This window comes from Amphibalanus amphitrite, unplaced genomic scaffold (assembly GCF_019059575.1).
Source record: "Amphibalanus amphitrite isolate SeventyFive unplaced genomic scaffold, NRLGWU_Aamphi_draft 000001F_arrow, whole genome shotgun sequence".
Classification (NCBI taxonomy): domain Eukaryota; kingdom Metazoa; phylum Arthropoda; class Thecostraca; order Balanomorpha; family Balanidae; genus Amphibalanus; species Amphibalanus amphitrite.
Window position 1 is genome coordinate 922,751 of NW_024881499.1, and position 24,749 is coordinate 947,499.

General features: G+C 47.9%; 2 protein-coding genes across 6 annotated transcripts in view; one reads left to right on the forward strand and one right to left on the reverse strand.

The window, feature by feature from the left end:
- The window catches only part of LOC122382929, a 72,371-nt gene that overhangs the window by 1,558 nt on the left and 46,064 nt on the right, over nucleotides 1-24,749 (forward strand). For both annotated transcript variants that reach the window (XM_043368941.1, XM_043369030.1), the window contains exon 2: nucleotides 1,235-1,353. In XM_043368941.1, the coding sequence (XP_043224876.1) occupies nucleotides 1,348-1,353 (6 nt within the window). In that variant the 5' untranslated portion in view covers nucleotides 1,235-1,347. The remainder of the gene's footprint in view (nucleotides 1-1,234; nucleotides 1,354-24,749) is intronic.
- Nucleotides 4,801-9,496, reverse strand: LOC122383081 (uncharacterized protein K02A2.6-like). 4 transcript variants are annotated; one of them, XR_006256801.1, is made up of 3 exons: nucleotides 6,151-9,115; nucleotides 5,661-5,765; nucleotides 4,801-5,420 (listed from the first exon to the last, which is right to left on the reverse strand). XR_006256801.1 is itself a non-coding variant. In XM_043369233.1 (2 exons), exons 1-2 carry the CDS (start codon nucleotides 9,190-9,192, stop codon nucleotides 4,987-4,989), a joined length of 3,903 nt encoding a protein of 1,300 aa, XP_043225168.1. In that variant the 5' UTR covers nucleotides 9,193-9,496; the 3' UTR covers nucleotides 4,801-4,986. The 4 variants fall into 4 exon arrangements, 3 of the variants coding, with proteins under 3 accessions (XP_043225168.1, XP_043225370.1, XP_043225249.1); XM_043369233.1 differs by adding an exon at nucleotides 9,189-9,496 and having other exon boundaries at nucleotides 4,801-8,885; XM_043369435.1 differs by lacking the exon at nucleotides 5,661-5,765 and having other exon boundaries at nucleotides 8,347-9,115.

Consider the following 24,749-nt stretch of genomic DNA (forward strand, 5'->3'; position numbering starts at 1 on the left):
TCCGCACATGTTGTGAAAATTTCAGACCCAGGTCACCTTAGGTCAGGTCACCAGGTCACGCCAAGTGACCTCACCTCAGAAAAAATAAGAATGCTCGTCATAGCTACACCGATTGATCGATTGCCTTGAAACTTTCAGCGATTGATTAGAGCAACATCATCTCGGAATGTATATCTCGGAATTTTGATATCGGTGACCTAAGGTCAGGTCAATTTTGCGACCTCTCCATTATAAGTCAATGGGAGAAAATTGAAAAGAGTCTGTTTTGCACGAACGCTATTCTAGACACTCTCAAACATCGAGATGTAGGTAAAATGGACACACTGAACCGGAAAATGGCAACTGTGACCCCTCGTTATGTCCCCGAGGTCATCTCAGGTCACGAACAGAATCCAACAGTTTTTCGCTAATAACTTCTGATAGAGACGTGCTAGAGCGCTGAAAACGCCTTAGATGTGTTCGGCTCGACGTTGCGGATCGACTGATATGCAACATGACCTTTTCCGGTCAGGTCATGACCTTGACCTGAGGTCAAATTTTCAAGTTGACCTTTCAAGGTCAAATTACAGTTCATTCGACGCGTCTCGACGAGAGGAACACGATGCTGGCAAAAGTAATGTCATGGCTCTTTTGAGTCAAAAGTTATTTACCGAAAAAACGTTTTTCGTAAAAACGGCTATTTTTGGAGTTTTTGCCCTCTGGAGGCTAAACCGTTGACCTGAGGTCAAATCGAAGAACATCACTCAGCAAGGTCTGTAAAAGGGCTATCGAATGCGCTTTTCCGCGGCGCTGTAGCTCTATCGGTTCCCGAGATAGCCGTTGGCAGTTTCCAAAATGTTGAAATAGTGAACATTTGACCTTTGGTGACCTCTGGTGACCTGACCTTTGACCTGACCCAAAAATGATCGAAGTGTTTCCGTCATTATTTTTTACGCTCTTTCGAATGCCGCTTACCGCGTGTCACTACGTGGCCCAGGAGCCGAATTAGACGGGGGGGGTGTTCAGACACCCCCCCCCCCCGTTCCCCGGCCCGGCGCGGAAGTCGTGGAGCACCGAAATACCTATGTATAGCAGATATCGCCACTCGCCACCAAACTTTCAGGCCCTCCCTGGGCACCAATTTTACACCTAATGTGACCAAAAATTTCCAGAGCCTTCGGTAGTTTGGCTACAAATGATACTGCTTCAATTGATAATGGTACACTGTTATGCAGACATGCGTTTCTGTTTCCAGATGATGCGCTGTACTGTTCAGTTGGAGTGCTGTGCACGACAGCGCTAATACCTACGAACCGACTCGCATCGGACTGGCTATCTGGCAATCAGGCCCAGCACCACTGCTGCAACATGGCGGTGAGTCTGAGTCGGACTGGCACTGCAGGCACCTTCCACGTGCCCACATGCCCTTCTACTGCAGCGCATAGCGCCCCTCGGTTATGGGGGAGAGAGGGACACATTCGTGCAAAAAAAAGATAAATCCATTGATCTCTTCTTTGGTTGGTGCAATGACAAAATTGTTGATTGTAGTATGGAAAAGACCTATTGCAAATATTTTCCTCTTAAAAGTTATCCTATGAAATTATCGCTTCCAGTAGAAAAAAATGACTTTTAATAACTCTGAACGTTTGCACGAACCTGCCCCAGGTATGGGGCACATTCGTGCAAGGGGTGGGGCACTTTCGTGCGCCCTGCAAAGTTCGAACAATTACCGGGCATTACCAGAAATTTACCAACAAAAATTGACAGGGGGTCATTTCACTTGATTCCTTTCGACAAGAATGCATTGCACAACAAATGTAGAAAGAATGGGCTGGCCAACAAGAATGTGCCAACTGCCGACCATCGGCCCACGCGACCTTACCAAGGTCGCGTGAATTATGTACTTGTCACGACGTCGCAAGCAGTCGAGACTGAGTCAAGCGAGCGTCATAAGTGAAACCTACTACAGATAAAGTCATAAATCGCGAAAACGAAAAAAATATGCACAAATGTGCCCCTAGGCAATGCGTGCACGATCCTTCCCCACCACGTTATTTGTAAAATATAATAAAAAGAAATGTGTTGAAAAATGAAACTTTTTCAATAAACAAGTTTGAAGCAGTTCCGTGAATAGAGTGAGCTTCTTCGCCCCCAATTTTGAAAAGCTGAGCCACATTTCCGAGTCAGGATCACGAAAATGGATGTTATGAGAAAAGTTTGGAAAGCGCACGAACATTACAACTTTGCGTGTTTATCAAACATGACAGCAGGTACAGTGTTGTCTTCTACAGTACACGAGGGGCGGCAATGATAGGCATATTTTCATAATTTACCTTGGTCTCGTGCAGTCACTCGTTTTCAGATAAACTGCTGAAAACGAAATGTCCCATGCTCGAAAGTGCCCCACTCTCCCCTACACCTTTCCATTGAGCCTTGTCGAACCGGAAGCTGAGTCGGTTGGACCGTGGACGTACTAAACTATCCACCCATACATACCGGGTGGCCCAGAAAAAAACGTTCCCAACTTTAAATCAATATTTCTCAGAAAGTGATAAAGATACAACATTGAAACTTCGAATAGTCAATGCGGCACACATTTTCAGTAAATGGTGTGATTTTCATGGTGTTCGGTAAATTACTGTTTAAACGGTTTGTGTTTCAAGCATGTCATGTAAAAATTACTTTTTTGCTCCGATGTTTACTAAAAAATGTGAGTGAACGGGTCACTTTCACCCCGCGGCACCGCGACCTAGAGCCATGACTTCTGCAGCTAGTCTCATTGATGGTTCGGGTCTCAAGATGACACATTCCCTCAGGCAACCATGATGGCTCTGTGCCAGTGGCATCGGAAGAAGTTTCCAGTTTTCTAGCCATCTTGTGGCTCAAATGCTTTCCTGGCTGACATTCCCGGGAAAAGGTAGCTTTCAACCAGTTTTTTTTTGTTGTCATCTGCTGGCAATGTTGTTTTTTCATAAGCTATTCTGTGGTCTTCTGGCACAGGAACCAGTCTGCTTTAGTTTGTTTTCCTTATCCGGTCGGTTTACTGTTTGATCTACTGGAAGGAGGGTAATCAGCAGTAATCCATGCACCGTGCCACTCCTGCTCGAAACATGATTTGGTTTTGAAACGAATGGCATCCATGAGCATCATTTTGGCTCAGTATTTGAATATTTGGCACATAACTAAGTGAGACAACAAAATTAAAATAAGAACCAGTTTCTGTTGGTTTCATTCACGTGCTCTATTTTTTGTTCTTTTTTATAACATGGGACGTCCAACCCAATCATCACTATCGTTTGACATCGGCAAAAAAAGCAAAAACGTCTTGCTTAATTCAACTCAAGATTGCCAGCTTGAAAATGATGGTATAGTGTTATAATTTGGCATACCAATGCACAAAGAAATGACGCAAACCTGATGAAAATTTTGGCTCGTTATTTGTACTCAAACTTGATATATAGGCCTCCAAAGTTCGGAACGTTTTTTCTGGGCCACCCGGTATACCTGCAGCCTGCTCAAGAAAGTCTACAGGGTGTCTGGAGATTAGTTGCCCCTCCATCAGCTCGCCGCCATAATTAATAAACAAAGAGCCCCCGGGTCATGGTTTCTTTAGCGATTTATCCCCTGCCCTGTCCTACCCATTCCCTCATTCGCTTTGGCATCCCATATATCAAGATGTCTAGCGTGTGTTAAGCCACACCTTTCACAGGTTCCTCTAAAGTCCGTTTTCTGTGGGAGCTGGTTCAATCTTGCTGAGCTCCTCCTTCACGATTCCCCATAGGTTTTCGATTGGGATTAGGACAGAGGATTCGATTTGACTCCCTACATCATTCCAGTCTTCACCATGACTTAAACGCGATGACGCTTTGTCAAAGAGTTTCTATCATAGTAGACAACACGTTCAGGTGCGAGTTACGCCTGCCAAACATTGCCCCTGGCGCCTTCGCAAGTGTCACGGTCAGGTGAGCGGGTTAGGTCATGTGACTTACGGACGGCTCTGGATAGCCTGAGGCACGGTCTTTGCAAATTTTTAACAGTTCTTAACAAATATACGACACTCCATAGTCGCAGCCTGGATTCATCCCAGATTCGGGACATCTCCGATCAAGCTACAACTCGCACACAATGTAGGTCCTGACATGCCCAATCCACAGTCCGAGTCATTTGGTGGCACTCCCAGCCGTTTGACCTACAGAGGTCAACAAAGGTCGCGTGGCCCAAATATGCACAGCAGATTGTGGCCCACCCAGTACAGCTAGAGCGCTAAAAATGGCACCAATCGACTCGCCAGCATCTAATCTTACTTTCCCAATACCCATTTGACCTCTCAAGGTCATGCGATGACCTAAGGTCATTTGTGGGCTATGTCGAAAATACACTTGCACAGCAGTTCGCGAGTAGAGCGATTGACCGAATCCCAAATCAAAGCACATCATCGGGTATCATACCGGGTAGCCCAGAAAAAAACGTTCCGAACTTTGGAGGCCTATGTATATCTCAAATTTGAGTGCAACTAACGAGCCAAAATTTTCATCACGTTTGCGTCACTTCTTTGCGCATTGGTATGCCAAATTATAACACTGTACCATCATTTTCAAGCCAACAATCTTATAGGAAGTATCATTAGAATATATGACCTTCTCCTCGGAAAATGACCAAATGAATGAAAATGATTATTTATTGATGAATTGATGATATTTCGGTCACAGACCTTCGTCTTTTAGACGAAGGTCTGTGACCGAAATATCATCAATTCATCAATAAATAATCATTTTCATTCATTTGGTCATTTTCCGAGAAGGTCATATATTCTTGTAGAGGAACACAGCTGTTCAGTTTGCCACTCTATTTCAGAATGCCGCGCGGGCCGGCTGACCCGCGCAGACGATGACACAGCGGTACAGTCTAACAGACAGGCGCACGCACACCGCGCCCTGCGCACGCGCAGCCGCCGCGCGGCCCCGCGCACGCGCAGTCGTCGCATGGACCACGCCCAATTACCGTACATTACTTTCCCACGTAAAAGTTTGGTTTGTTCCGCACACGAACCGGATAGCGACGCGCGAGCTCACTGCGGTTGCCCGTAGAAACAGACGCGTCATCGGGCCGCGACAATGGCGCCGGCGCCGTCCGCTGAGATTGCGACAGCGGCACTCGGCCAGATAGCGGCGATGACGGAACGGCAGCGCCCGAGACCTCGCGCTGAGTCGGCTCAGCAGACGACCCAGCAGCAACACCAGCCAGCTCGCCAAACGACCCAGCAGGCGGCTCGGCAGACGACCCAACGGCAGCACCAGGTGCCGGCGGCCGAACGAGCGCCGCGGCGGGCGGCCGTTGAACAGCGTCGGCGGCAGCCGGTAGCCAGCCAGAGTGAGCTCCCTCAGCGCCGCCGCCAGATGTCACCTCTCCGCTCCGGCTCAGGTCAGGTAGCTGACGATATCCTGTGGACAGGGGTCGGCGTCTCAGTTCATCGACCTGGAGATCGATCTCTTTTGGCTCTCGTCCTCTTTCACGAAGTTGATCGATGTGACGTCTCCAGCATCTCCCGTCTTCTAATCGTACCACATACGACACCGGTCCATCGATCGCACAGATAAAGCCGGGTACCCAAGGACGACCCACTGAGAAATTTCTTGCATAAACCTGGTCATCTATGTCAAAAGTGCGAAGCGTACGCTTACCGTCATGGTTTTGTTTTTGGCTCACTTGACCTTTGACCACCGTCGCCCGGATGCTCGGCCGTAGAAGGTCCAGCTTACTCCGCAGCCTCCTGCCAAGCATCAGCTCTGCGGGCGGAACACCAGTTGTTGACTGAGGGACAATGTGTTGATGAAGGAGCCAATTTGCGAGACACAGATCCCATTGTCCCCCGCCAGAGCGCTGCAGCGCCAGCTTCACTTCTCTCACCATCCTCTCTGCCAAACCGTTCCCCTGACTGTGTCCTGGTTCTATCGTTTTGTGCTCTACGCCGTTCCCACGCAAAAACTCTTGGAACTCCTCAGAAGTAAATGCTGTCGCATTGTCTGACACGAGAACATCAGGAAGGCCCCAGCGTGAAAACATTTTTCTCAATTGAACAATGGTGGTCCTCGAGCCAATACTGTGACACAGTTCAGCCTCTACCCATTTTGAGTGAGCGTCCACCACAACCAATACGTATCGTCCTCTTACCGGCTCAGCGTAATCAATGTGAATCCTGGACCACGGGCGGTCCGGCCAGGGCCACATACTCAGCGGTGCGCGGTCCGGTGCTGGGCGGCTCTCCTGGCATGGCTGGCAGCTCCGCACGACTTCCTCGATGGCGGCATCGATGCCCGGCCACCAGACGTAGCCTCGTGCCAGCGCCTTCATGCGCCTCATCCCGGGGTGGGCAGCATGTAGCTCGGCCAGTACCTCGCCTTGTGCCCTCTCTGGAATGATGACACGGTGTCCCCACATGAGGACGCCTGCGGTGACTGACAGCTCCAGTTTCCTGTCGGTAAATGATTTTGGCACATCGTCACCTTCACACCAATCACCATACTGCACACTCTGCAGCACTCTGCTCAACGTCCGATCCGTAGCTGTGAGTCGGGCTATCTTTTTTGCGTCGATTACGCGACTGTCCACCATCAAGACCAGCTCTTCCGGTTCACCTGATTTGCCTAAAGGTAACGGAAGACGGGACAGAGCGTCGGCATTTCCCATGCGATCAGTCGGTCTGTGCTCAACGCTGTAACTGTATGTCGACAGCTTCAGCGCCCACCGTCTGATCCTAGCAGAGGTCATGGTCGGTAAGTCCTGATGTTCTCCGAACAGTCGTAACAGCGGCTTGTGATCTGTTACCAGCTTAAAACGGTTCCCGAGCAGATAGTTGTGAAATTTGCACACGCCGAACACAATGGCTAGAGCTTCTCTGTCAATCTGTGCATATCTGCGCTCAGACTCTGTCAGAGTACGCGATACATACCCCAAAGGCCTCTCTGATCCGTCAGCCTCTCGATGCGCCAGCACCGCGCCGATGCCGACGGGAGAGGCGTCACAGACCAAGACGAGCTGCTGGCCACTCCTGTAGTGCGCCAGAAATGAGTCCGACGTCAGGGCGTTCCGCGCCCACTGGAAGCTCTTCTCCTGCTCGGTACCCCAGCGCCATCTGGAATCTTTCCGGAGGAGCTCGTACAACGGGGCCAACTTGTCAGCACGGGAGGGCAGATACTTTGCGTAGTAGGTCACCATTCCGAGAAAACTTAGCAGCTCCTTGACACTTTTAGGAACTGGAGCATCCCTGATAGCTCTCACTTTGGCTGGCGTCGGTCTGATGCCATTCCTGTCGATCAGATGCCCCAAATACTCCACGTTTTGCATCATGAACTGACACTTGGATGCACGTACCTTCAGTCCAGCTTCTTGCAAGCGGCGGAGGACCTCGTCCAGCGTCTTCAGGTGCTCTTCAGTGGACCTACTGCTCACCAAAATGTCATCGAGGTACACGGCAACAGATGGCATGCCGCTCAACACCTTTTCAATCTCTCGTTGGAATATCCCTGGCCCAGCTGATATTCCAAATGGTAAGCGAGTGTAGGACATGGGCCCTTTAGCCGTACTTATCGTCAAAACATCCATCGAATCTTTATGAATGGGAATCTGGTTGTAAGCTTGTGCCAGATCAATCTTCGAGAAAATCACTCCTCCCGCTAACTGAGCAAAAAGATCCTCAACGAGCGGCAAGGGATACTGATCCAGTTTGACGGCACGGTTGGCAGTGAGTTTGAAGTTGGCACATACCCTGATCTCACCAGACTTTTTCAGCACTGGAACCAGTGGTGCAGCCCACTGGCTGTGCTGCACCGGCACCAGGATGCCCGCCTTGACGTCCTTGTCGATCTGCTCTTCCACCTTTTCCCTGTAGACGTACGGCAGGGATCTGGGTCTGAAAAATCTGGGGGGCACAGAACGGTCCACCTCTAGCTTCACCTCGACCCCTTTTAACTCCCAGAGACCCGGCTCGAACACTTGACGGTACTTTCCCTTCAGCTGATCGATGGCCGAGTTGAAGACCGCCTTGACCTCGCACCAGTTGATTCGGATAGCCTCCAACCAGTCTCTGCCCAAGAGACTGGATCTGCTGCCTTTCACCACGATCACCTTCATACCAGGGTATGTCATACCATTGTGCTCGACAGACGTACAAAATTCCCCGAGCACAGGAATGGGCTGATGTGTATATGCTCGTAGCTGAACCCTACACTCTTTCAGCCTAGGCTTGCAGTTCAACATGCTGAAGGTATTCTCTCCAATGAGAGTGTACCTAGAGCCTGTGTCGATCTCCATTGTCACATCAGTCTGTTGCAGTTTAACATCACACGTGAACGGAAGTGAGCCACCCACCTGTCTGACGTCAGCAGTGCCGGTGTCAGTGGATCGACGGATCTGGCCGACTGCTTCTTCGGCTTCCACCCAGCTCTCCCAGTCCTCTTCATCGCCGGAGCCGGTGACATTGTTGGCCGACTGACGGCGCCTCCCAGAAGTGGCCGACTTCCGTGGGCGGCGCCTGCACGCTCTCTGAATGTGGCCGAACTGGCCACAGTTTCGGCACTTGAAGTTACGGAATCTGCATATATCTGGACTGTGATTCGCACGATTGCAACGCCAGCAAGGCTCTGTGTTCGCCTGCGCTGCAGCAGCATGGACAGTGGCGTGGCCCGTGCCCCCGGACTGACCTGCGATGACCTGAGCGTCCTTACTCGACATCTCGAGCGACAGGCTGACTTGCTGAGCTCTGGAGAAGTCCAGCTGGGGCTCAGCCAAGAGGTGCCTCTGGATGCGCTCGTCAGCGATGCCGCACACCAGCTGCTCCATCAGCCGATCCTCCAGTGTGCCTCCAAACTCGCAGTGCTCTGCTGCCTTGCGGAGCTCGGCGATAAAGTCTGCAACAGGTTGAGACGGATCACGATGGCACTGGCTAAATCGAAATCTGCTCAATATTTTCGATGGCTTGGGGTCTTTGTGAGCTCTCATCACTTCTAACAGCTCTTCAAACGATTTATCATGCAGTGCAGCCGGTGATACTAAGCTGCGAAACAATGTATACGCCTTCTTCCCACAAGCAGTCAATAAACGAGCTCTCTTGACGGTACCATCAGTGATTTCCTTACTTTCCAAGAGGAACACAAAACGTTCCTCCCACTCACACCATGAATCCGTATCGGGATTAAATGGTTCGATCTCACCCATTTTGCTGCAGCAGAAGTCTCGGTGCCCAACGGGTTCAATACCAGAGCCGTCCGCGGCGACCGGGACCACGCCTTGTCCAGCACCCGTCCTTTGGCTGTCCGTTTTCCTCGTCGCCAGTTGTAGAGGAACACAGCTGTTCAGTTTGCCACTCTATTTCAGAATGCCGCGCGGGCCGGCTGACCCGCGCAGACGATGACACAGCGGTACAGTCTAACAGACAGGCGCACGCACACCGCGCCCTGCGCACGCGCAGCCGCCGCGCGGCCCCGCGCACGCGCAGTCGTCGCATGGACCACGCCCAATTACCGTACATTTAACCGGACCACGCCCAATTACCGTACGCGCAGTCGTCGCATGGACCACGCCCAATTACCGTACAATTCTAATGATACTTCCTACATTTATCATGCTCCTCGCAGCAGCTCTCAACGATATACGAAACCAACAATCTTATGTTGAATTAAGTAAGACGTTTTTGCTTTTTTTGCCGATGTTGAACGGTAGTGATGATTGGCTTAGACCTACCATGTCAGAAAAAGAAAAGAAAAATAGAACATGTTAATTAATGAAACCAGCACGTGTGTTATCATTTTAAATATTTTTGTCCCACTTATGTACCAAATATTCAAATACTGAGCCAAAATGTTGTTAATGGATGCCATTCGTTTTAACACTAAGTCCTGTTTCGAGCAGAAAGAGTGGCACGGTGCATGGGTTACTGCTGATCGCCTTCTCTTCAAGAAGATCAAAGAGTAAATCGACCGAATAAGGAAAAAAAGCTAGAGGGAATGTGTCACCCTGAAGCCTGAACCATCAATGAGACTAGTTGCCAGTAGCAGTCATGGCTGCAGGCCGTGGTGCCGAGATGGAAGTGGCCCGTTCACTCACATTTTTTAGTAAACATCTGAGCAAAAAAGTAATTTTTACATAGCATGCTAGAAACACAAACCGTTCAAAAAGTAATTGACCGAATAACATAAAAATCATCCCATTTACTGAGCATATATGCCGCATTGACTATTGCAAGTTTCAATGTTGTGTCTTTATCGCTTTCTGAGAAATATTGATTTAAAGTTGGGAACGTTTTTTCTGGGCCACCCGGTATAGGCCGTAGTAATTTTCCTTAGAAACCGCTTCTCGATATGTGACCCGTTTGACCTCAGCAGGGCAAAATGTACAAATAAACGACGCTCAATACGTCGCAGCCCGGATTCAACCCAGATTCGGGACACCTCCGATCAAGCTGAAACTCGCACACAGTATAGTTCCTGACATGCCTAATACACAGTCCGAGTCATTCGGTGGCGCTCCCAGCCGTTTGACCTACAGAGGTCAGCAAAGGTCACGTGGCCCAAATTTGCACAGCAGATTGTGGCCCACCCAGTAGAGCTAGAGCGCTAAAAATGGCACCAATCGACTCGCCAGCATCTAATCTTACTTTCCCAATACCCATTTGACCTCTCAAGGTCATGCGGTGACCTAAGGTCATTTGTGGGCTATGTCGAAAATACAGGGTGTCTCATAAGTTCGTTCTCACATTATATTTGCATGTGAAACAGAGTACATTGCGTCTTGATATATTTGTGATCCCTCAATGTGCTCCCCATTTAATAGGCAAACACATGAACACATGCTGTGGCATGCCAACCGGCATGTTTGGCTGCATAGCAGGCTTAAAGTTAATCCAGACTGACTTGACATGCGTCGTGAGCTCCTCGAGGCTGGAGGGGCATTCCACGTCAAGTGAGACAAAAAATGGCCATTTTGAACCTCACCTCCTCCGATTTTTGCAAAACTTTGGGAAACTACTCATCTATATGTGAAAAGAAAGGAGACATGTTTTTGTCAAGATATGACGTCACGTTTCCGAGATACACGTCATTAAACATTGACTTAGGCAAGGCACATTATCATCTTTAAAGCGTCATAACCATTGAAGTTTTAGACATATCACCATGAGACAAAGTGTGAAATGGAGGGAATAGATCAGGCTTTAATTTGAGGATAACAATATTGACGTAATTACCTAATTAATGAACTAAATTAAAATTCAAAAAATAAATTTTGATTTTTCTGAAAAATGGGTACCCTTCGATTTTGCTTATTTTTACATATTTTATTCTCCCATACATTAGTTACAACATATAAAAAAAAAATACAGAATGGGCCGACGTCTACGTAACTGTTTTTTGGACTTCGTAATGTCTGGCACTCGCGTGTTTCGTTTTAGCAACCAAGGAGATGCGCTACCCGGAGATACTTCTTTCTACCCAAAACCAAATTAAACCTAGCCTGACCTGACGTGACCTGACCTAATCTAACACGCGTAAATATGTACACCCCTCACGGCAGTTGCCGACTGGCCAAATGCTACTTAGATACGAACATAAGCCCTCACGACATTTGCCGGCTGGCCAGATGCTACTTAAAAAACGAATGCGTGTTAAAACACTTGAGGCTGACTGGCCACGAGCCAGCCACCTTTAGATTACGAGGTGGCTACACTCGGCACACTAACTACTAAGCCACGAAGATAGCTGGTCATCGCGGAGATGTAAGCCATTTTTTTAATGATGCAATTGGGCATTCTCCGGGCAGCGCCTCTCTTTGGTTGCAAAAAGGAAATACGCCTGACTCCCAGCGCTAGGGGAGAAAGGCCCGGTTTAGCCAAAAAAGGTATAAAAAACGGAATTGAATTGTAGTTGGGGCGGTGGGGAACTTAATCGTGTGCCAATTTCATGGCCCTAGATCAATATCTTCAAGATCAAATAAGGTTAGGGGAAGTTGGGGCAATGCCGGAGTTGGGGCAAAGCCGAAATTCGAGATATTTCTAAAACCGTACGACATGGATGCCACGTCTCAGTGATGCTCTGAAGCTTAAGTGACTACAATTATCGCATATTTGTTACGAGTTGTCATTTGGAATACTTCGGCTGTGAGGGCGCCAAAAGCGTTTTCAAGGTACGTTTCCATTGTACTACATGCGCCTTTGAAGCTGCATTTCTTACTCATTATGCTACCGTTTGTCTGGCCAATTCGGTCAAGTAATCTTCAGCATGTCTTTGCATAAGTGTGCTGCCTATTTGAAATTTATACAGCACGTTTAAAAGTTATGGGCCTGCAAATGAAAGTATGGCTGGCTGGGGTAATGCCGAAAACGTGCAATTACGCACGTTAAAGCACGCTACGTGGACTTTACTGCTGTAGAATAGCAACGCGTATTTTTAGTCAAACAAATTACACTTTCAGCCGGCACAACGGCCTAGCATTTTTTACTATATCACACAATTATAACTTCCAGTGTGCACCAAGCGTCCTCAAGCTCTTAAAACGCGTGTCAGCTTTCGGATAAAGTTTGAGATAAATTGGCAAAACATCAATGTCAGCATTCCTCGTAGATCATTTATCCCATTTTCGGCTTTCCCGGCAGTCCGGGGCAACGCCGAAAAAGTCACTTCTTTGATATTTTTAGTTTGTGCGCTTAACGGTATGCGAATTCATCAAATGCGCCTGGTATGTTTGAAAGACAAAAGACTGGCCTCTCGAATGACGCCAACAAGAATAGCTTATGTTGTCTACCTTGCGTGCTACGGGCGTCAGAAAAAAAGTATTCGGCGTTCCCCCAACTTCCCCTAATCGTGATGAAATTTGCTATAGTGACTATTTTGCGTTTATACGCCCATAGTTCTAAGAGTTACTGGCCGATTTTCCTATTTCTTCATTTATACGACATTTGTAGTGTTATGAGAATCTCTAGTTAATCTAACCATAAATTTGGCACTTAGTGCCTGCTGAGAGTAAGATGTCGCCGGCAAAGGCGGGGATCGGCCGACGTGGGAAACGTTTCAGTCACAGATTGTGTTTGCAGTTTGCACCCTGTCCCTAATAATTCAATTCTTACCAGTTGATTTCGTATTTATTTTACCATTAGATTGCCTGTACATTTTTAAGCCTTCACACAAAATTTGACACGAATCGATCATAATCAGCGGTAAGAAGCGCAGTGCAAAGATGGAACCGTCCCGCGCCGGCACAGTCTACCATTCAGGCGGCAACGGCCGGCGCCGGCCGCCGCGCCGCTCCGGCAAGATGTTTGACTTTACACCGCTATTACTAGAAAAGTTGTGGAGCGATTTACCTGTTGCTTGCACGGGAGGATTTGCAATTCAATTCTGGACAGATGCTGAGAGTTTGACGTCAATATAATAATTATGGCGTGAGTTATTGGCGAAAAATAGGTGGGGTTGGCGAAATCCGCCCCTTCCATCGCCGTGCTACGTTGCACTACTTGTTGCTATATCATCCAAAGTTATCGTTGGCCCACTCTAATTTTCTCAGCACGTATGCCTTTCGTGTAGTGGATGACAATATCTAAATTTGAGCAAAATCGAAGGCTACCCATTTTTCACAAATTAGATTTTAAGAAAATAATTCAAAATAAAATAAATTCAAAATCACCAACAAATGTTAAAATTGCCAAATTTAACTAGCATAACTCCTTATGTACACGTTTCAGTATGTTTGAAATTAATAGCTTCGAAAATGTTCAAGCTATAGATCTTTCAAGATTGCAATACACGTCCAATCCTGCTAAAAAAGCAGAAGTTTAGCGGCTTGTATCTCTGTAGCCCGAGGGCATATGACAAAATCCTTTGACCCTCAGAGGTTTCACTCAATAGCCAACAAGTATGGCTGGGGGGATCCATGTGATCGCAAGGCACCTCGCAGTTGCGATCAAACGTAAGTTGAATCGGAACAGATATTGGAGGGATCCATCACATCGTAGTCTAAGTAGATACGCAAGTTGTATCGCAAATGGTGAAGATACGAACTAACTTTACGAATCTTCTCGGTCGATCGGAAGGCCGATCGTAGCGAAGCTTTACCTCTTTCTCAAGAGAAAAATATAAGAAATTTTCAAAATTTTCACAAAACCGAAATATATGTTAAACCATAGACCACTATATAGACCACTATATATAGATATATAGTGGTCTATGGTTAAACAAATATGGTTGATGAACACGTGTGCAAAATTTGAAGTCGATTTCTTCAAAAATGGCTGCGCTAGAGCGTTTTAAATTTACACGTTGAAAACGGTCACTTTCATATCATTTTTGTAATTATTATTTTTTTTTCAATTTTGAAATTTAAAAAGTGTTTTGGGCAATTTTCCGCGTTAATTGCGAAAATCTGACCAAAACATGTATCGCACCATCAATGATCCGATACGCCATCAGAGGCCGCGCCGCGGACAGGTGGGCGCGGCGATACCTAGGCCGCGTGGGGGTTACACTGGTGTTCGGGAAGGGCTATGTCAACGCGAGGCAGGCCGCGGGGGAGCCGGTTGCGGCGCCGGTCCGTATTTGTCGGCGCCTAGCAGTGCAGCGGTGCGTTTATGGCGGAGGGAGGGGAAGCGGTGTAGTGTCGGCAAGGCCGCACACAGGAGAGGCACACGGGCCTCCCCCCCCCCCCCATTCGAGTTGGGGCCCCTAATCTTTAGACCGCCGAAGACCATGTAAAATCAACTGAAATAATGATTAAAAAGACCGGGAGGGCCCATCTCGTTCCCCAGCAGGCCCATACGAGTCCATAAATGCCCAGTAGCGCAGCCAGGGGTATTGTGGTGAAATTTCAATGGCCCTCAAAAGACCTCAAAGGGCCTACAGATGGGGTCACCGGGTCCTCAGATGGTCTCGAAGGGCCCTCGGTTAGCGTCAAATGGCCCTCATCTGGTGTCAAAGGGCCCTCAGATGGCCAAATGAAGGGCCACAAGATGGCCTCAAAGGGCCCTCAGATGGGTTCAAAGGGCTCTCAGCCAACGTTAAACCTACCTCAGAAGACCTTAAAGGGCGTCAAAGGGCCCTAAACCTGCGTCCGAGGGCCCTGAGCTCGCGTCAAACGACCCTCCGAAGGCCTTAAAGAGTCCTTAGCTTGTGTCAGAGGGCCCCCAGCTGGTGTCAGTGAGCCCTCCTCAGCTGGCGCCAAAAGTCCATCTGAAGGCCTCAAACGGTCGTCAGCTGGAGTACAACGGTCCTCAGATGCCGTCACGCGGCCCTCAAAAGCCCCAAGGAGCCCTTATAAGGTCTCAAAGGGCCCTCATTTGGCCTCAAAAGGCCCTCCGCTAGCGTTAACCGGACTTCAGAAGGCCTTAAAGGGCCCTTATCTGGTGTCAGAGGGCCCCCAGCTAGTGTCAGAGGGCCCCCGACCCTCAGTTGGCGCAAAATGGCCATCAGAAGGCCTCAAACGGTCCGTAACTGGAGTCCAACCGCAACGGTCCTCAGGTGGCGTCAAGCGGCCCTCAAAAAGCCTCAAAGGCCGCTTAGAAGGCAGCAAAGGGTCCTCATATGACCCCAAAGGTTCCTCTGCTGGCGTCAAACGGACCTCAGAAGGTCTCAAAGGGCGTCAAAGGGCCCTGAGCTCGTGTCAAATATAAAAGCGCCCTTAGCTGGTGTCAGGAGGCCCCCATTTGGTGTCAGCGTGCCCTCAGCTGGTGTCAGAGAGCCCTCAGTTGGCATCTACTGGCCATCAGAAGGCCCCAAACGGTCCTCAGATGGCGTCCTACGGTCCTCAGCTGACGTTAAGAGGCCCTCAAAAAGGCCTCAAAGACACCTCGGCTGCTGAATAGGCCCTTAGCCTCAAAGGAAACTCAAGAGACGTTAAACGGCCCTAAAAAGGCTTGAAAGGGCCCTCTGCTGGTGGCAAAGGGCTCGCATATGACATCAATAACAGCTTTGTCAAAAACGGACCTGAGAGACCTTGCCGGTCCCTGGTTATAAGGGACTCCTGTCTCATGCAGTAACCTGAGTGGCCCACGTTTACTGAGTGGCCCCTGGTTATTGAAGGAGTCCCTGGTTACTGGAAGGACCCCTGGTTATCAGAGGGTTCCCTGGTCACCTGGTGGGTCCATAGAGATCTTATAATATAGAGATGCCCAGGTACTAAAAAACCTAACGTTTCTTGGGCGTTTTCTAAGCAAGAAATTACGCTCTTTGAATATCGTGAATTGTGTCTGTACCCTCTTCTAAAAAGAAAATGAATGATTATTATACGTATTTCTTCATTCTATGAAGTGTAGAAATAAAGGATCACATTAGTCCACTTTAAACGTTTTTTTTTTGTTGCAATAATTTCTTATGTTCTCGGACACGTTGGAAACATCCCATGGGATATATATTGGAATGGAAGTTGACGTTGGGATAGCATTGAAGTATCGCTGTATTTTCCAAAGTTAGTTATTTGATTTATAAATTCGGCTCCCGGTACTGGGGTGTATTAAGAGATATCATTGGTTGTGCGGTGAGGTCATCATGAATATTTTAATGTCGATTTTTTGTCAACTTTTTTACACCGTATTATTAGTTCTTCAGTGATGGGTTAATAAGTGTTGTGTTGAAGGATGCGTTGAACAGTCGCCGAACAGCTTCCACAAATTTCTAAGTCTTGAGCAGGCAATGGACGGAAGTGCTCGGAAAACCTGCAGTGGCTTCCAACGGATTGTGACAGGGCCGTGATAAGAACGTATGGTCCCAGCGTTCGATTATTGAAATGTGCAGTGCCAAGAAAAACGGCGTACTTCATTGACCATGCAAGGATGCAAGATGACCAAACATTCTTGGAAGATGACCACACTTATGCCCTACCAGACTATACAGTACTGAAAAGAAGAAATGACGTTTTAGTCGATGCAATTTTTTTAGTCGATTTTTAGTCGATTTTTTTAGTCGATGCGTTTTAGTCGACAATACAGAGCCAAATTTGCAGAGATGTTTGCCATTGTCGCTCTGTAGCTGAATGCATTGATTGTATCGAGACAAACATATGTTTTTTTTTCTGCAAAACTCCGTCACAAAGATTGCTAATATTTTTACTTTATTGAAGCTGCTTTCAAGACGGGAATCTGGCACATATTTGGTGTAGATTTGGCAAATTAGGTTCATTGTAGCCGTTTTCACGACGGAATAGCGGGTACCTAATATACACCTGTTTGGTCCTTTGATACCTGAGGAACAGGAATTTTAGTAGTTCTTTATAGTAGGTTTTCCACCTTTCGAATGAGTGGCCCGATACTTTGCTGTTTTTCTACTAAATATTACAATAATTAATTTTATTTAAGGACTTACCACTCACGTACACCTATGAAGCGTAAGCGCGTTCATGAAATTCTCAAATCTATATAGTGCTAGTACAATGATTACCTACAGTGAGTCGCAGTGGTCGGCAGGTCCTCCGGGGTCGTGCCCCCTTTTCGGGCGCCAGGCAGGGCCATTACCCCCACCTACCAGACCGCATTGCATACACAACCAAGTTTACTGAAATGTCATACCTTTCCGTGACACTAGTGGCAGCGGAACACCTTTAATGAAGGGAGGCTGCACTGCCGACTTTTGGTCGCATCTTTCCATGCAGCGCCAATAGGGAATTGCAAGTTGCAACGCCAATGTCAAATACCAAAATCAAAGGGGGCACGGTGCCCCGGTGCCCCCCCCCCCGTTCCGCCACCTATGCGTGACACTTTGGGTATTTAGGGTATTATTATGTAAAAAGCGTCGGACCACGACAAAATTGTACCCTCGTGCCGATCATGTTTTTATCTGCCATAACACACTCCATATATTGCACACAAATAACCGTTGGCTTGTTAGTTGTTTCTTGAGTTCATGGTAGGTCATACAATCTCAATTCTAGAAACTACAGCGGGTCCCTATCTTCTCCACAACTGTCATTGACCTATTGAAAGTCTTAACACGCGCACCGACGGGGGGCGGATATCCGCCCCCCCCCCTGAGGTTTTTCGCGGATAGCGGAAAAACCGCGGCGCGTAGCGCCGCGAAATTTGGTACGACTATTCTCTCATCAATTTTACACATGGTGTGCAAGTTTGAACCTCCTAACTTTAAGGTCAGGTCACCAGGTCACTTTGAATGACCCAACATCAAGCCACTTTTTTGCAACTTTGTCACCGTGCCAGAGCTACAGTAGATGTCGGAGGCCTTTGAAAATCGCAAGATGTTATTAGGTCATTAGTAGCTACAATTTGTTTATCTCGGAATTTGGATATCGATGACCTAAGGTCAGGTCAATTTCTCGACCTCCCCATTATAAGTCAATGGGGGAGAAATCAACTCCCTGTTTTTACCACTAAAACGGGTCGGAATGGCCCCATATACCATACATGACTTCATATACGATCAACCTTCACTACCTTGAGGTCAGTTTTGCTGTTGGGCAGCTGTAAGGTCATGTGACGTCATCAAAGTTCACCAAAGTTTTTTTTTGCCAATAACTCCGTACAGGAACAAGATACAGCCGCGCGGATGGTCTCATTGTGTTCAGCTCGTCAAGACGCATCGAATGATATACACGATGACCTCGAGGTCACGTGACCTGAGGTCAACCTTTGACCTTGACCTTTCGAGGTCAAGGTCAAGGTCTGTGTGTAGGTCAAGGTCTGTGCAAGGTTTCGAGGTCAAGGTCTGTGTGTAGGTATACTGATGTGTGCACCGAGTGTTTATGTGTCCATATTACATGAAATCATGATTTGAGAAGCTGTTACCAAAAATGCAGTCAAAAAACTTCACGAAAAGTAAATTTAGCTTGCCTAAAACGCAATTATTTTAGATGACCTAGGTTGACCTTGACCCTGACCTTGACATCTGTACATCGTCGAACAACATGAGCATGATAGATTGGAGGTAAGAATGGCAAAAAAAGGCCGAAATCAAGGTGTGAAAAGCTCACAAGGCCCATAGCCAACGCAAGATGCTGAGAATTGGCCATTTGGGCCATGACATGACCTGAAAAACAAGGTCATATCTCCGAAACAAAAAACCACAGAAACTTGAAATTTTCAGTTGACATCAAGAAAGGATGGAGGAGCAGCTATACGAAAAATCAGCCTTCAAGCTCTAAAAATGTTGAGTGCAGAGCAGAAAAACTACTTGGGGGGGGGGGGGTGGCAACCACCCCCCATGTGCGGGCGAGGGTTAACCCTCGCCCGTATTGGTGTTTTTTCCAGCCGCGAACGTATAAGGGGGTCCGTTGGACCCCCCCTTGCCGTTTCGCCCCTGATCGAGCTAGAGCTTCGCGGAAAAAAAACGAGCGTGTTGCCCGTGACGAGAGGAAGCCGATGATACCTAATTTTAAGGTCCTAGGTCATTGGTTGACCTTGCAGGTCAGGTCAATCACGAAAACGGCTATTTACACCATATTACTTTTGAAAACATTTTCTTGCGACACTTCGGTCATCTATGCCTAGTGCCTTAATAACCAAGATGTCATCCGTAAGAGAGCAAATAGTAAATGAATATATTAAAAAAGACAATTATATAACAGCTGTCCGTTATTGTCTATAACGACTTCTTCAGCGGTTAAAAAACGCTGTAGAAGTTTTTTAGACGAAACCGGTCCTGTTTTATATATAATTGTCTCTTTTAATATATTTATTTACATACTATACTTGCTCTCTACTATAGGCAGTACAGGTACACTCGTCCAATATATCTGCATGATGTCATCAATCTATGTTTTTGCTTTCTTCCCGAAGCAGTCTGTGTTTAAGAGCCTCACGAGCTACCTGCGCTCAAAAAAGTTACTTAAAAAACGCCCAAGAAACGACACGAAATTGAGTGTTTTAACATTGTATGGGCATCTCTATATTATAAGATCTCTATGGGTGGGTCCCTGATCAATTGAAACCTCCCGATCATCTGAGCGCCCTCTGATTGCCTTGGTCTTGGCGTTGGCGTACAGTTTAAAGTCGTCGGCACACTGCGGCCTCCTCTTTCTCAACAAGTCCCTCTATTTCTTCTGCAGCGTAATTTAACCGCAATTTTGTAGTCAACTCAGGCACTCGATTTTGTCATTTTAGTCCGCACCGTTTCATCCGTATGATATGTGACATTCCCCGATTCCGACGCAAGCCTACCGTTTCCAAGGCTCGAATGCTGCGTGACGTTAACGTTGCCGATTACCATCTTGACCTTATGTCTTGCGACTGGAGCCACGTCTACTCGTCTGTTTGTGTAATTGACAAGTGGAATGGCCTTGCCAATACCGTACGATGTGCCCTTGATCGTCATGCTCCCGTCCGTGAGATCAAAATCAGAAACCCCTCCGCGCCGCCCCTGTCAGCAGCCACCCGTGACCTGATGGCCCGGCGGGCTGCGACGCTCGCCGCCCGTGGGCGCAGCTCGGATGAATACCGGGCCGCCAACCGAGCGGTACGGGCGGCTGTGCGGGCCGATGTGAGATGCGATATCGAGGGGAGGATCGCTGCGGACGGGCCGGCGTCAGTGTGGCGAAACTTACGCCAAGTAATGAAGGGTAAGCGCGATACGCAGACGGTCTGTCCCCGCGTTAGTCCTGACGCGCTGAACCAATACTTCGTCAATGTCGGTTCAAATGTTGCTGCAGAGCTACAATCTGATGTGAACGACACTCCTGTACACTTACCTGTACGACTGCCGCGTGTCGGAGCATGTGGTTTTGCTGTCCACCCTATAAGTCTCGGATTCTTACGACGTGTTGTTTTTGGTATGCGAAATTCTTCCGCGTGTGGTTCTGACGGACTTTGTATTAGAGTTTTTAAGATGTCCTTTAGCGACATAGGACCTGTTCTTTTGCATGTCGTCAACACCTGTCTTAGCCTTAGCGATATCCCGTCCACCTGGAAACATGCCCGGATCCATCCAATCCTGAAATCCGGTGATCCTGACAATCCCTCCAACTACCGTCCTATTTCCATCCTCCCCGTCATTGCCAAGGTGGTTGAGAAGGTGGTCCAGCGCCAACTTCAACATTACCTCTCCACCAACTGCCTTCTATCTCCCACGCAGCACGGCTTCCGACCTTACCACTCAACTGAGTCAGCCCTTATCCAGATATCCGACAGAGCACTTGCTGGCATTGATCAGGGCCACATATCACTTCTTTGTTTGGTTGACCTTAGCAAAGCCTTTGATGTCATTCCTCATTCAAAATTGCTCGAAAAGTTGGAGCTGTACGGCATTGAAACAGTATGGTTTCGAAATTACCTTTCCGGCCACACTCAAAGCGTCTCTATCTCAGCATCACTGAGCTCTTCTACTTTAGATATCAATCAGGGAGTTTTTCAAGGTTCGTCTCTCGGGCCTTTATTGTTCAGCATTTTCGTCAACGACCTTAGCTTGTACGCAGCGGACGCTTTTATCATTCAATATGCCGATGACACCCAACTTTTAATTTCAGGACCAAAATCCTCACTATCTGATTTGACTTCCAAGCTTGAGACTTCACTGCAGTCACTTGACGCTTATTTCCACGCAAACGGCCTCAAAGTAAACGAAAAGAAGTTTGAACTTCTCTGCATCGGATCACGACAAAATTTACGCGACATTCCTCAGTTCACGGTATCGTTTCGCCAAACTCTCATAGAACCATGTTTAGAGGCCAAAAACCTGGGAGTCACCTTCGACCGTTTTCTTACCTGGGACGCGCATGTCTCAAAACTGTCGCAAAAGTGTTTTGGTATCCTAACCGGTCTCTCCCACATCCGCCACTACCTGCCTACCGCCATCCTCCCAATCCTGGTATCAGCCCTTGTCCTGTCCCATGTCCGTTACTGCCTTTCTGTCTACGGGAACGGGTCTGCAAAGAACCTCACAGTCCTCAACAAAATTCTTAACTTTGCAGCCCGTGTGATCTCCGGCAAAAAGAAATTCGACCACATCTCATCTGTCCGCGCATCCCTTGGCTTGCTCGATCCCTCTGTCATGGTCCAAGCCCATACACTAACCCTTTTACACAAAATGCGACGAACTGGTGAGCCTCTGTCTCTTGCTGCCCAGTTTGTCACCAATGCCGAACGTGTCGACCACAGCCGCAGTACGCGGCAGGATCACCTACTCAGCCTTCCCAACATTCGTGGTTCGGCCACCGGGAAGAGGCAGTTTGCATACCGCGCAGCCGCCGGGTACAACGCTTTACCTAGAGAGTTTTTGGACATGTCTGCTGCGCAGTTTAGCCGCAAACTCTTACAACATTTATTAGAGGTGACATAGTGTGCTGTCCGAGCAGGAGGGTCGTATCCGGCAATGATGTCTTTTTTTATTGGTGTGCGTGACGTTTGCTTGTGTTTTATTTCTCATCATTGCATGTCCAATATGTTTTGACTCTGACTCGAGAATAGCCCTTGGACCTCGGTCTGGTAAAGGGATGAGTTAACGCCGTAAATACATACATACATACATACAGCGAGGGCGATTTCGTCAAAATACTCCTCCATCGCGAAGCCTCGTGCGCAGACGCAGTCTTCGGGGCGCTCGCTGCGCCAACTCTTGACGCCAACTGACGGGCTCCAAATGGAACAGATGGACTCCGAAACGAACGTGGGAATGCCGACACATGATCCCTCCAAATTTACAGAGGAGGAGATGTCCCTGACAGCCCATTTGCAATAGGGGTCACTTTTACACTATAGACGTATGGGGAATTCGACCTTATCGACATGGTACTACGAGGTCAGCTGATCTGCTTGGCATTTAAATCGTAGTAAAACTGGCATTTAAACGCTGCGAAACAACTTACGTACAACGTAGCTCCGATTTGCCGCTCTTTCTTTTTCATCCCTCCGATTTTCTTCCGATCAAGAGAAGTTTCGTACCGAGAGAAGTTTCGCAGCCACGTCCGATATAACTTACGATAGCACGGATCCCCCCAGCCCAAGTTTGAACAAAATCGCAGAGGTGGCCGATTTTGGCTGTCCCGGTTGACATGGAATGCCCCTGGAACAGCGCTACGCTTCGACGAGCCTAATTTTCAGCATAACCAACAAATTTTTATGAAATTTTGATCCGATGAGGTGCCTGGCATGTGGTCTTGCCACAAACGCCTGTCACAGTCTCCTTGCACCGCTTTTAAGCTTTGCTTGACCTGTGCACTGATGCACTGTCTTGCCTGAAGATGGGCCTACGACCTCTCGGATGCCATTTTCTCCTCTATAAATGTGTTCATACTCGCGTTTTGAGTTCAGCTTGAGGGTTGAAACTCCTCCCAGATGTTCTTAGAAAAGCATTATGCTTCCCAAAGCTGTTTCTGGGACACCAATCGCAACCTGGTCAGCGTCTGGACGCCTATAACCCCACAATACCGTGACCTTGGCCTTTCGCATAGGAACATAACGGGACGAAACGGAGGCCTCCTCCTTCGCCCTTATGGGGTTGTTTTCGGGTTTGGACGGGTGTTTCATCTCGAACGTGGACTAGTTAGTCCAGATGACCTGGTTGATGTCCTCAGCCCTTTAGTTTTTTTAGCCTCAGGCATAACGAAACTCATGTTTGGCCATTTTACGAGTAAGACGTTTTTGACTGTTTTGAGCCCTCCGGTAAGCAAAGCTGAAGTCACCTTGAGTTATGTACCCCGAAAGAACACTCTTAGACAGCTGGTAATCCATCCTGAAAAGTCTGCTTACCAACTTTCTTACCCTTTGACCTTTTTGATGGCCACTTTGGCGCCACACAGTTTTGGCCACATGGCTCACTCCTGAGGGCTGACTGGAAAGAGGATAAACTTGCAGTGATTGACTCCCGACAAATCATCGGTGTCACTTGTTGACTGTGCGTCCAGTTAGCGATGGACATTGGCTGCAGACTGGTAGGCCTCAATCACCTTCAATCGTCGCGAATGGTCACGTGCTGACTAAATACCGAGACGTACCCGTATTGGAGACCTCTATGTTGCGGCGTTAACCGTCTGTGTAGGAAACGGGCTCTCTAGCAAAAATTATTTTGTCTTCAGAAATTAGTTACTGTGGAGCATATTTCTACCAGCCATGGCAACCACGTAAGCCCAGTAACGAACCAATTTCAGCGTGCCTTTAAGCAAGAGAGCCTAAAAACGTAAAATTTAGGTGAGAACGAACTTATGGGACACCCTGTACACTTGCACAACAGTTTTCGAGTAGATGGATTGACCGAATTCCAAATCAAAACACATCATCGAGTAGAACATAGGCTGTAGTAACTTTCCTTAGAAACCGCTTCTCGATATGTGACCCCTTTTGACCTCGGCAGGGCAAAAAGTACAAAAAACGACACTCCATAGTCTATACGTCGCAGCACGGATTCAACCCAGATTCGGGACACCTCCGATCAAGCTGAAACTCGCACACCATGTAGGTCCTGACTCCTGACATGCCCAATCCACAGTCCGAGTCATTCGGTGGCACTCCCAGCCGTTTGACCTACAGAGGTCAGCAAAGGTCACGTGGCCCAAACTTGCACAGCAGATTGTGGCCCACCCAGTAGAGCTAGAGAGCTAAAAATGGCACAAATACCCCATTTGATGGGTATTGGGAAAGTAAGATTAGATGCTGACGAGTCGATTGGTGCCATTTTTAGCGCTCTAGCTGTACTGGGTGGGCCACAATCTGCTGTGCAAATTTGGGCCACGTGACCTTTGCTGACCTGTGTAGGTCAAACGGCTGGGAGTGCCATCGAATGACTCGGACTGTTGATGGGGCATGTCAGACTCAGGACCTACATTGTGTGCGAGTTTCAGCTTGATCGAAGGTGTCCCGA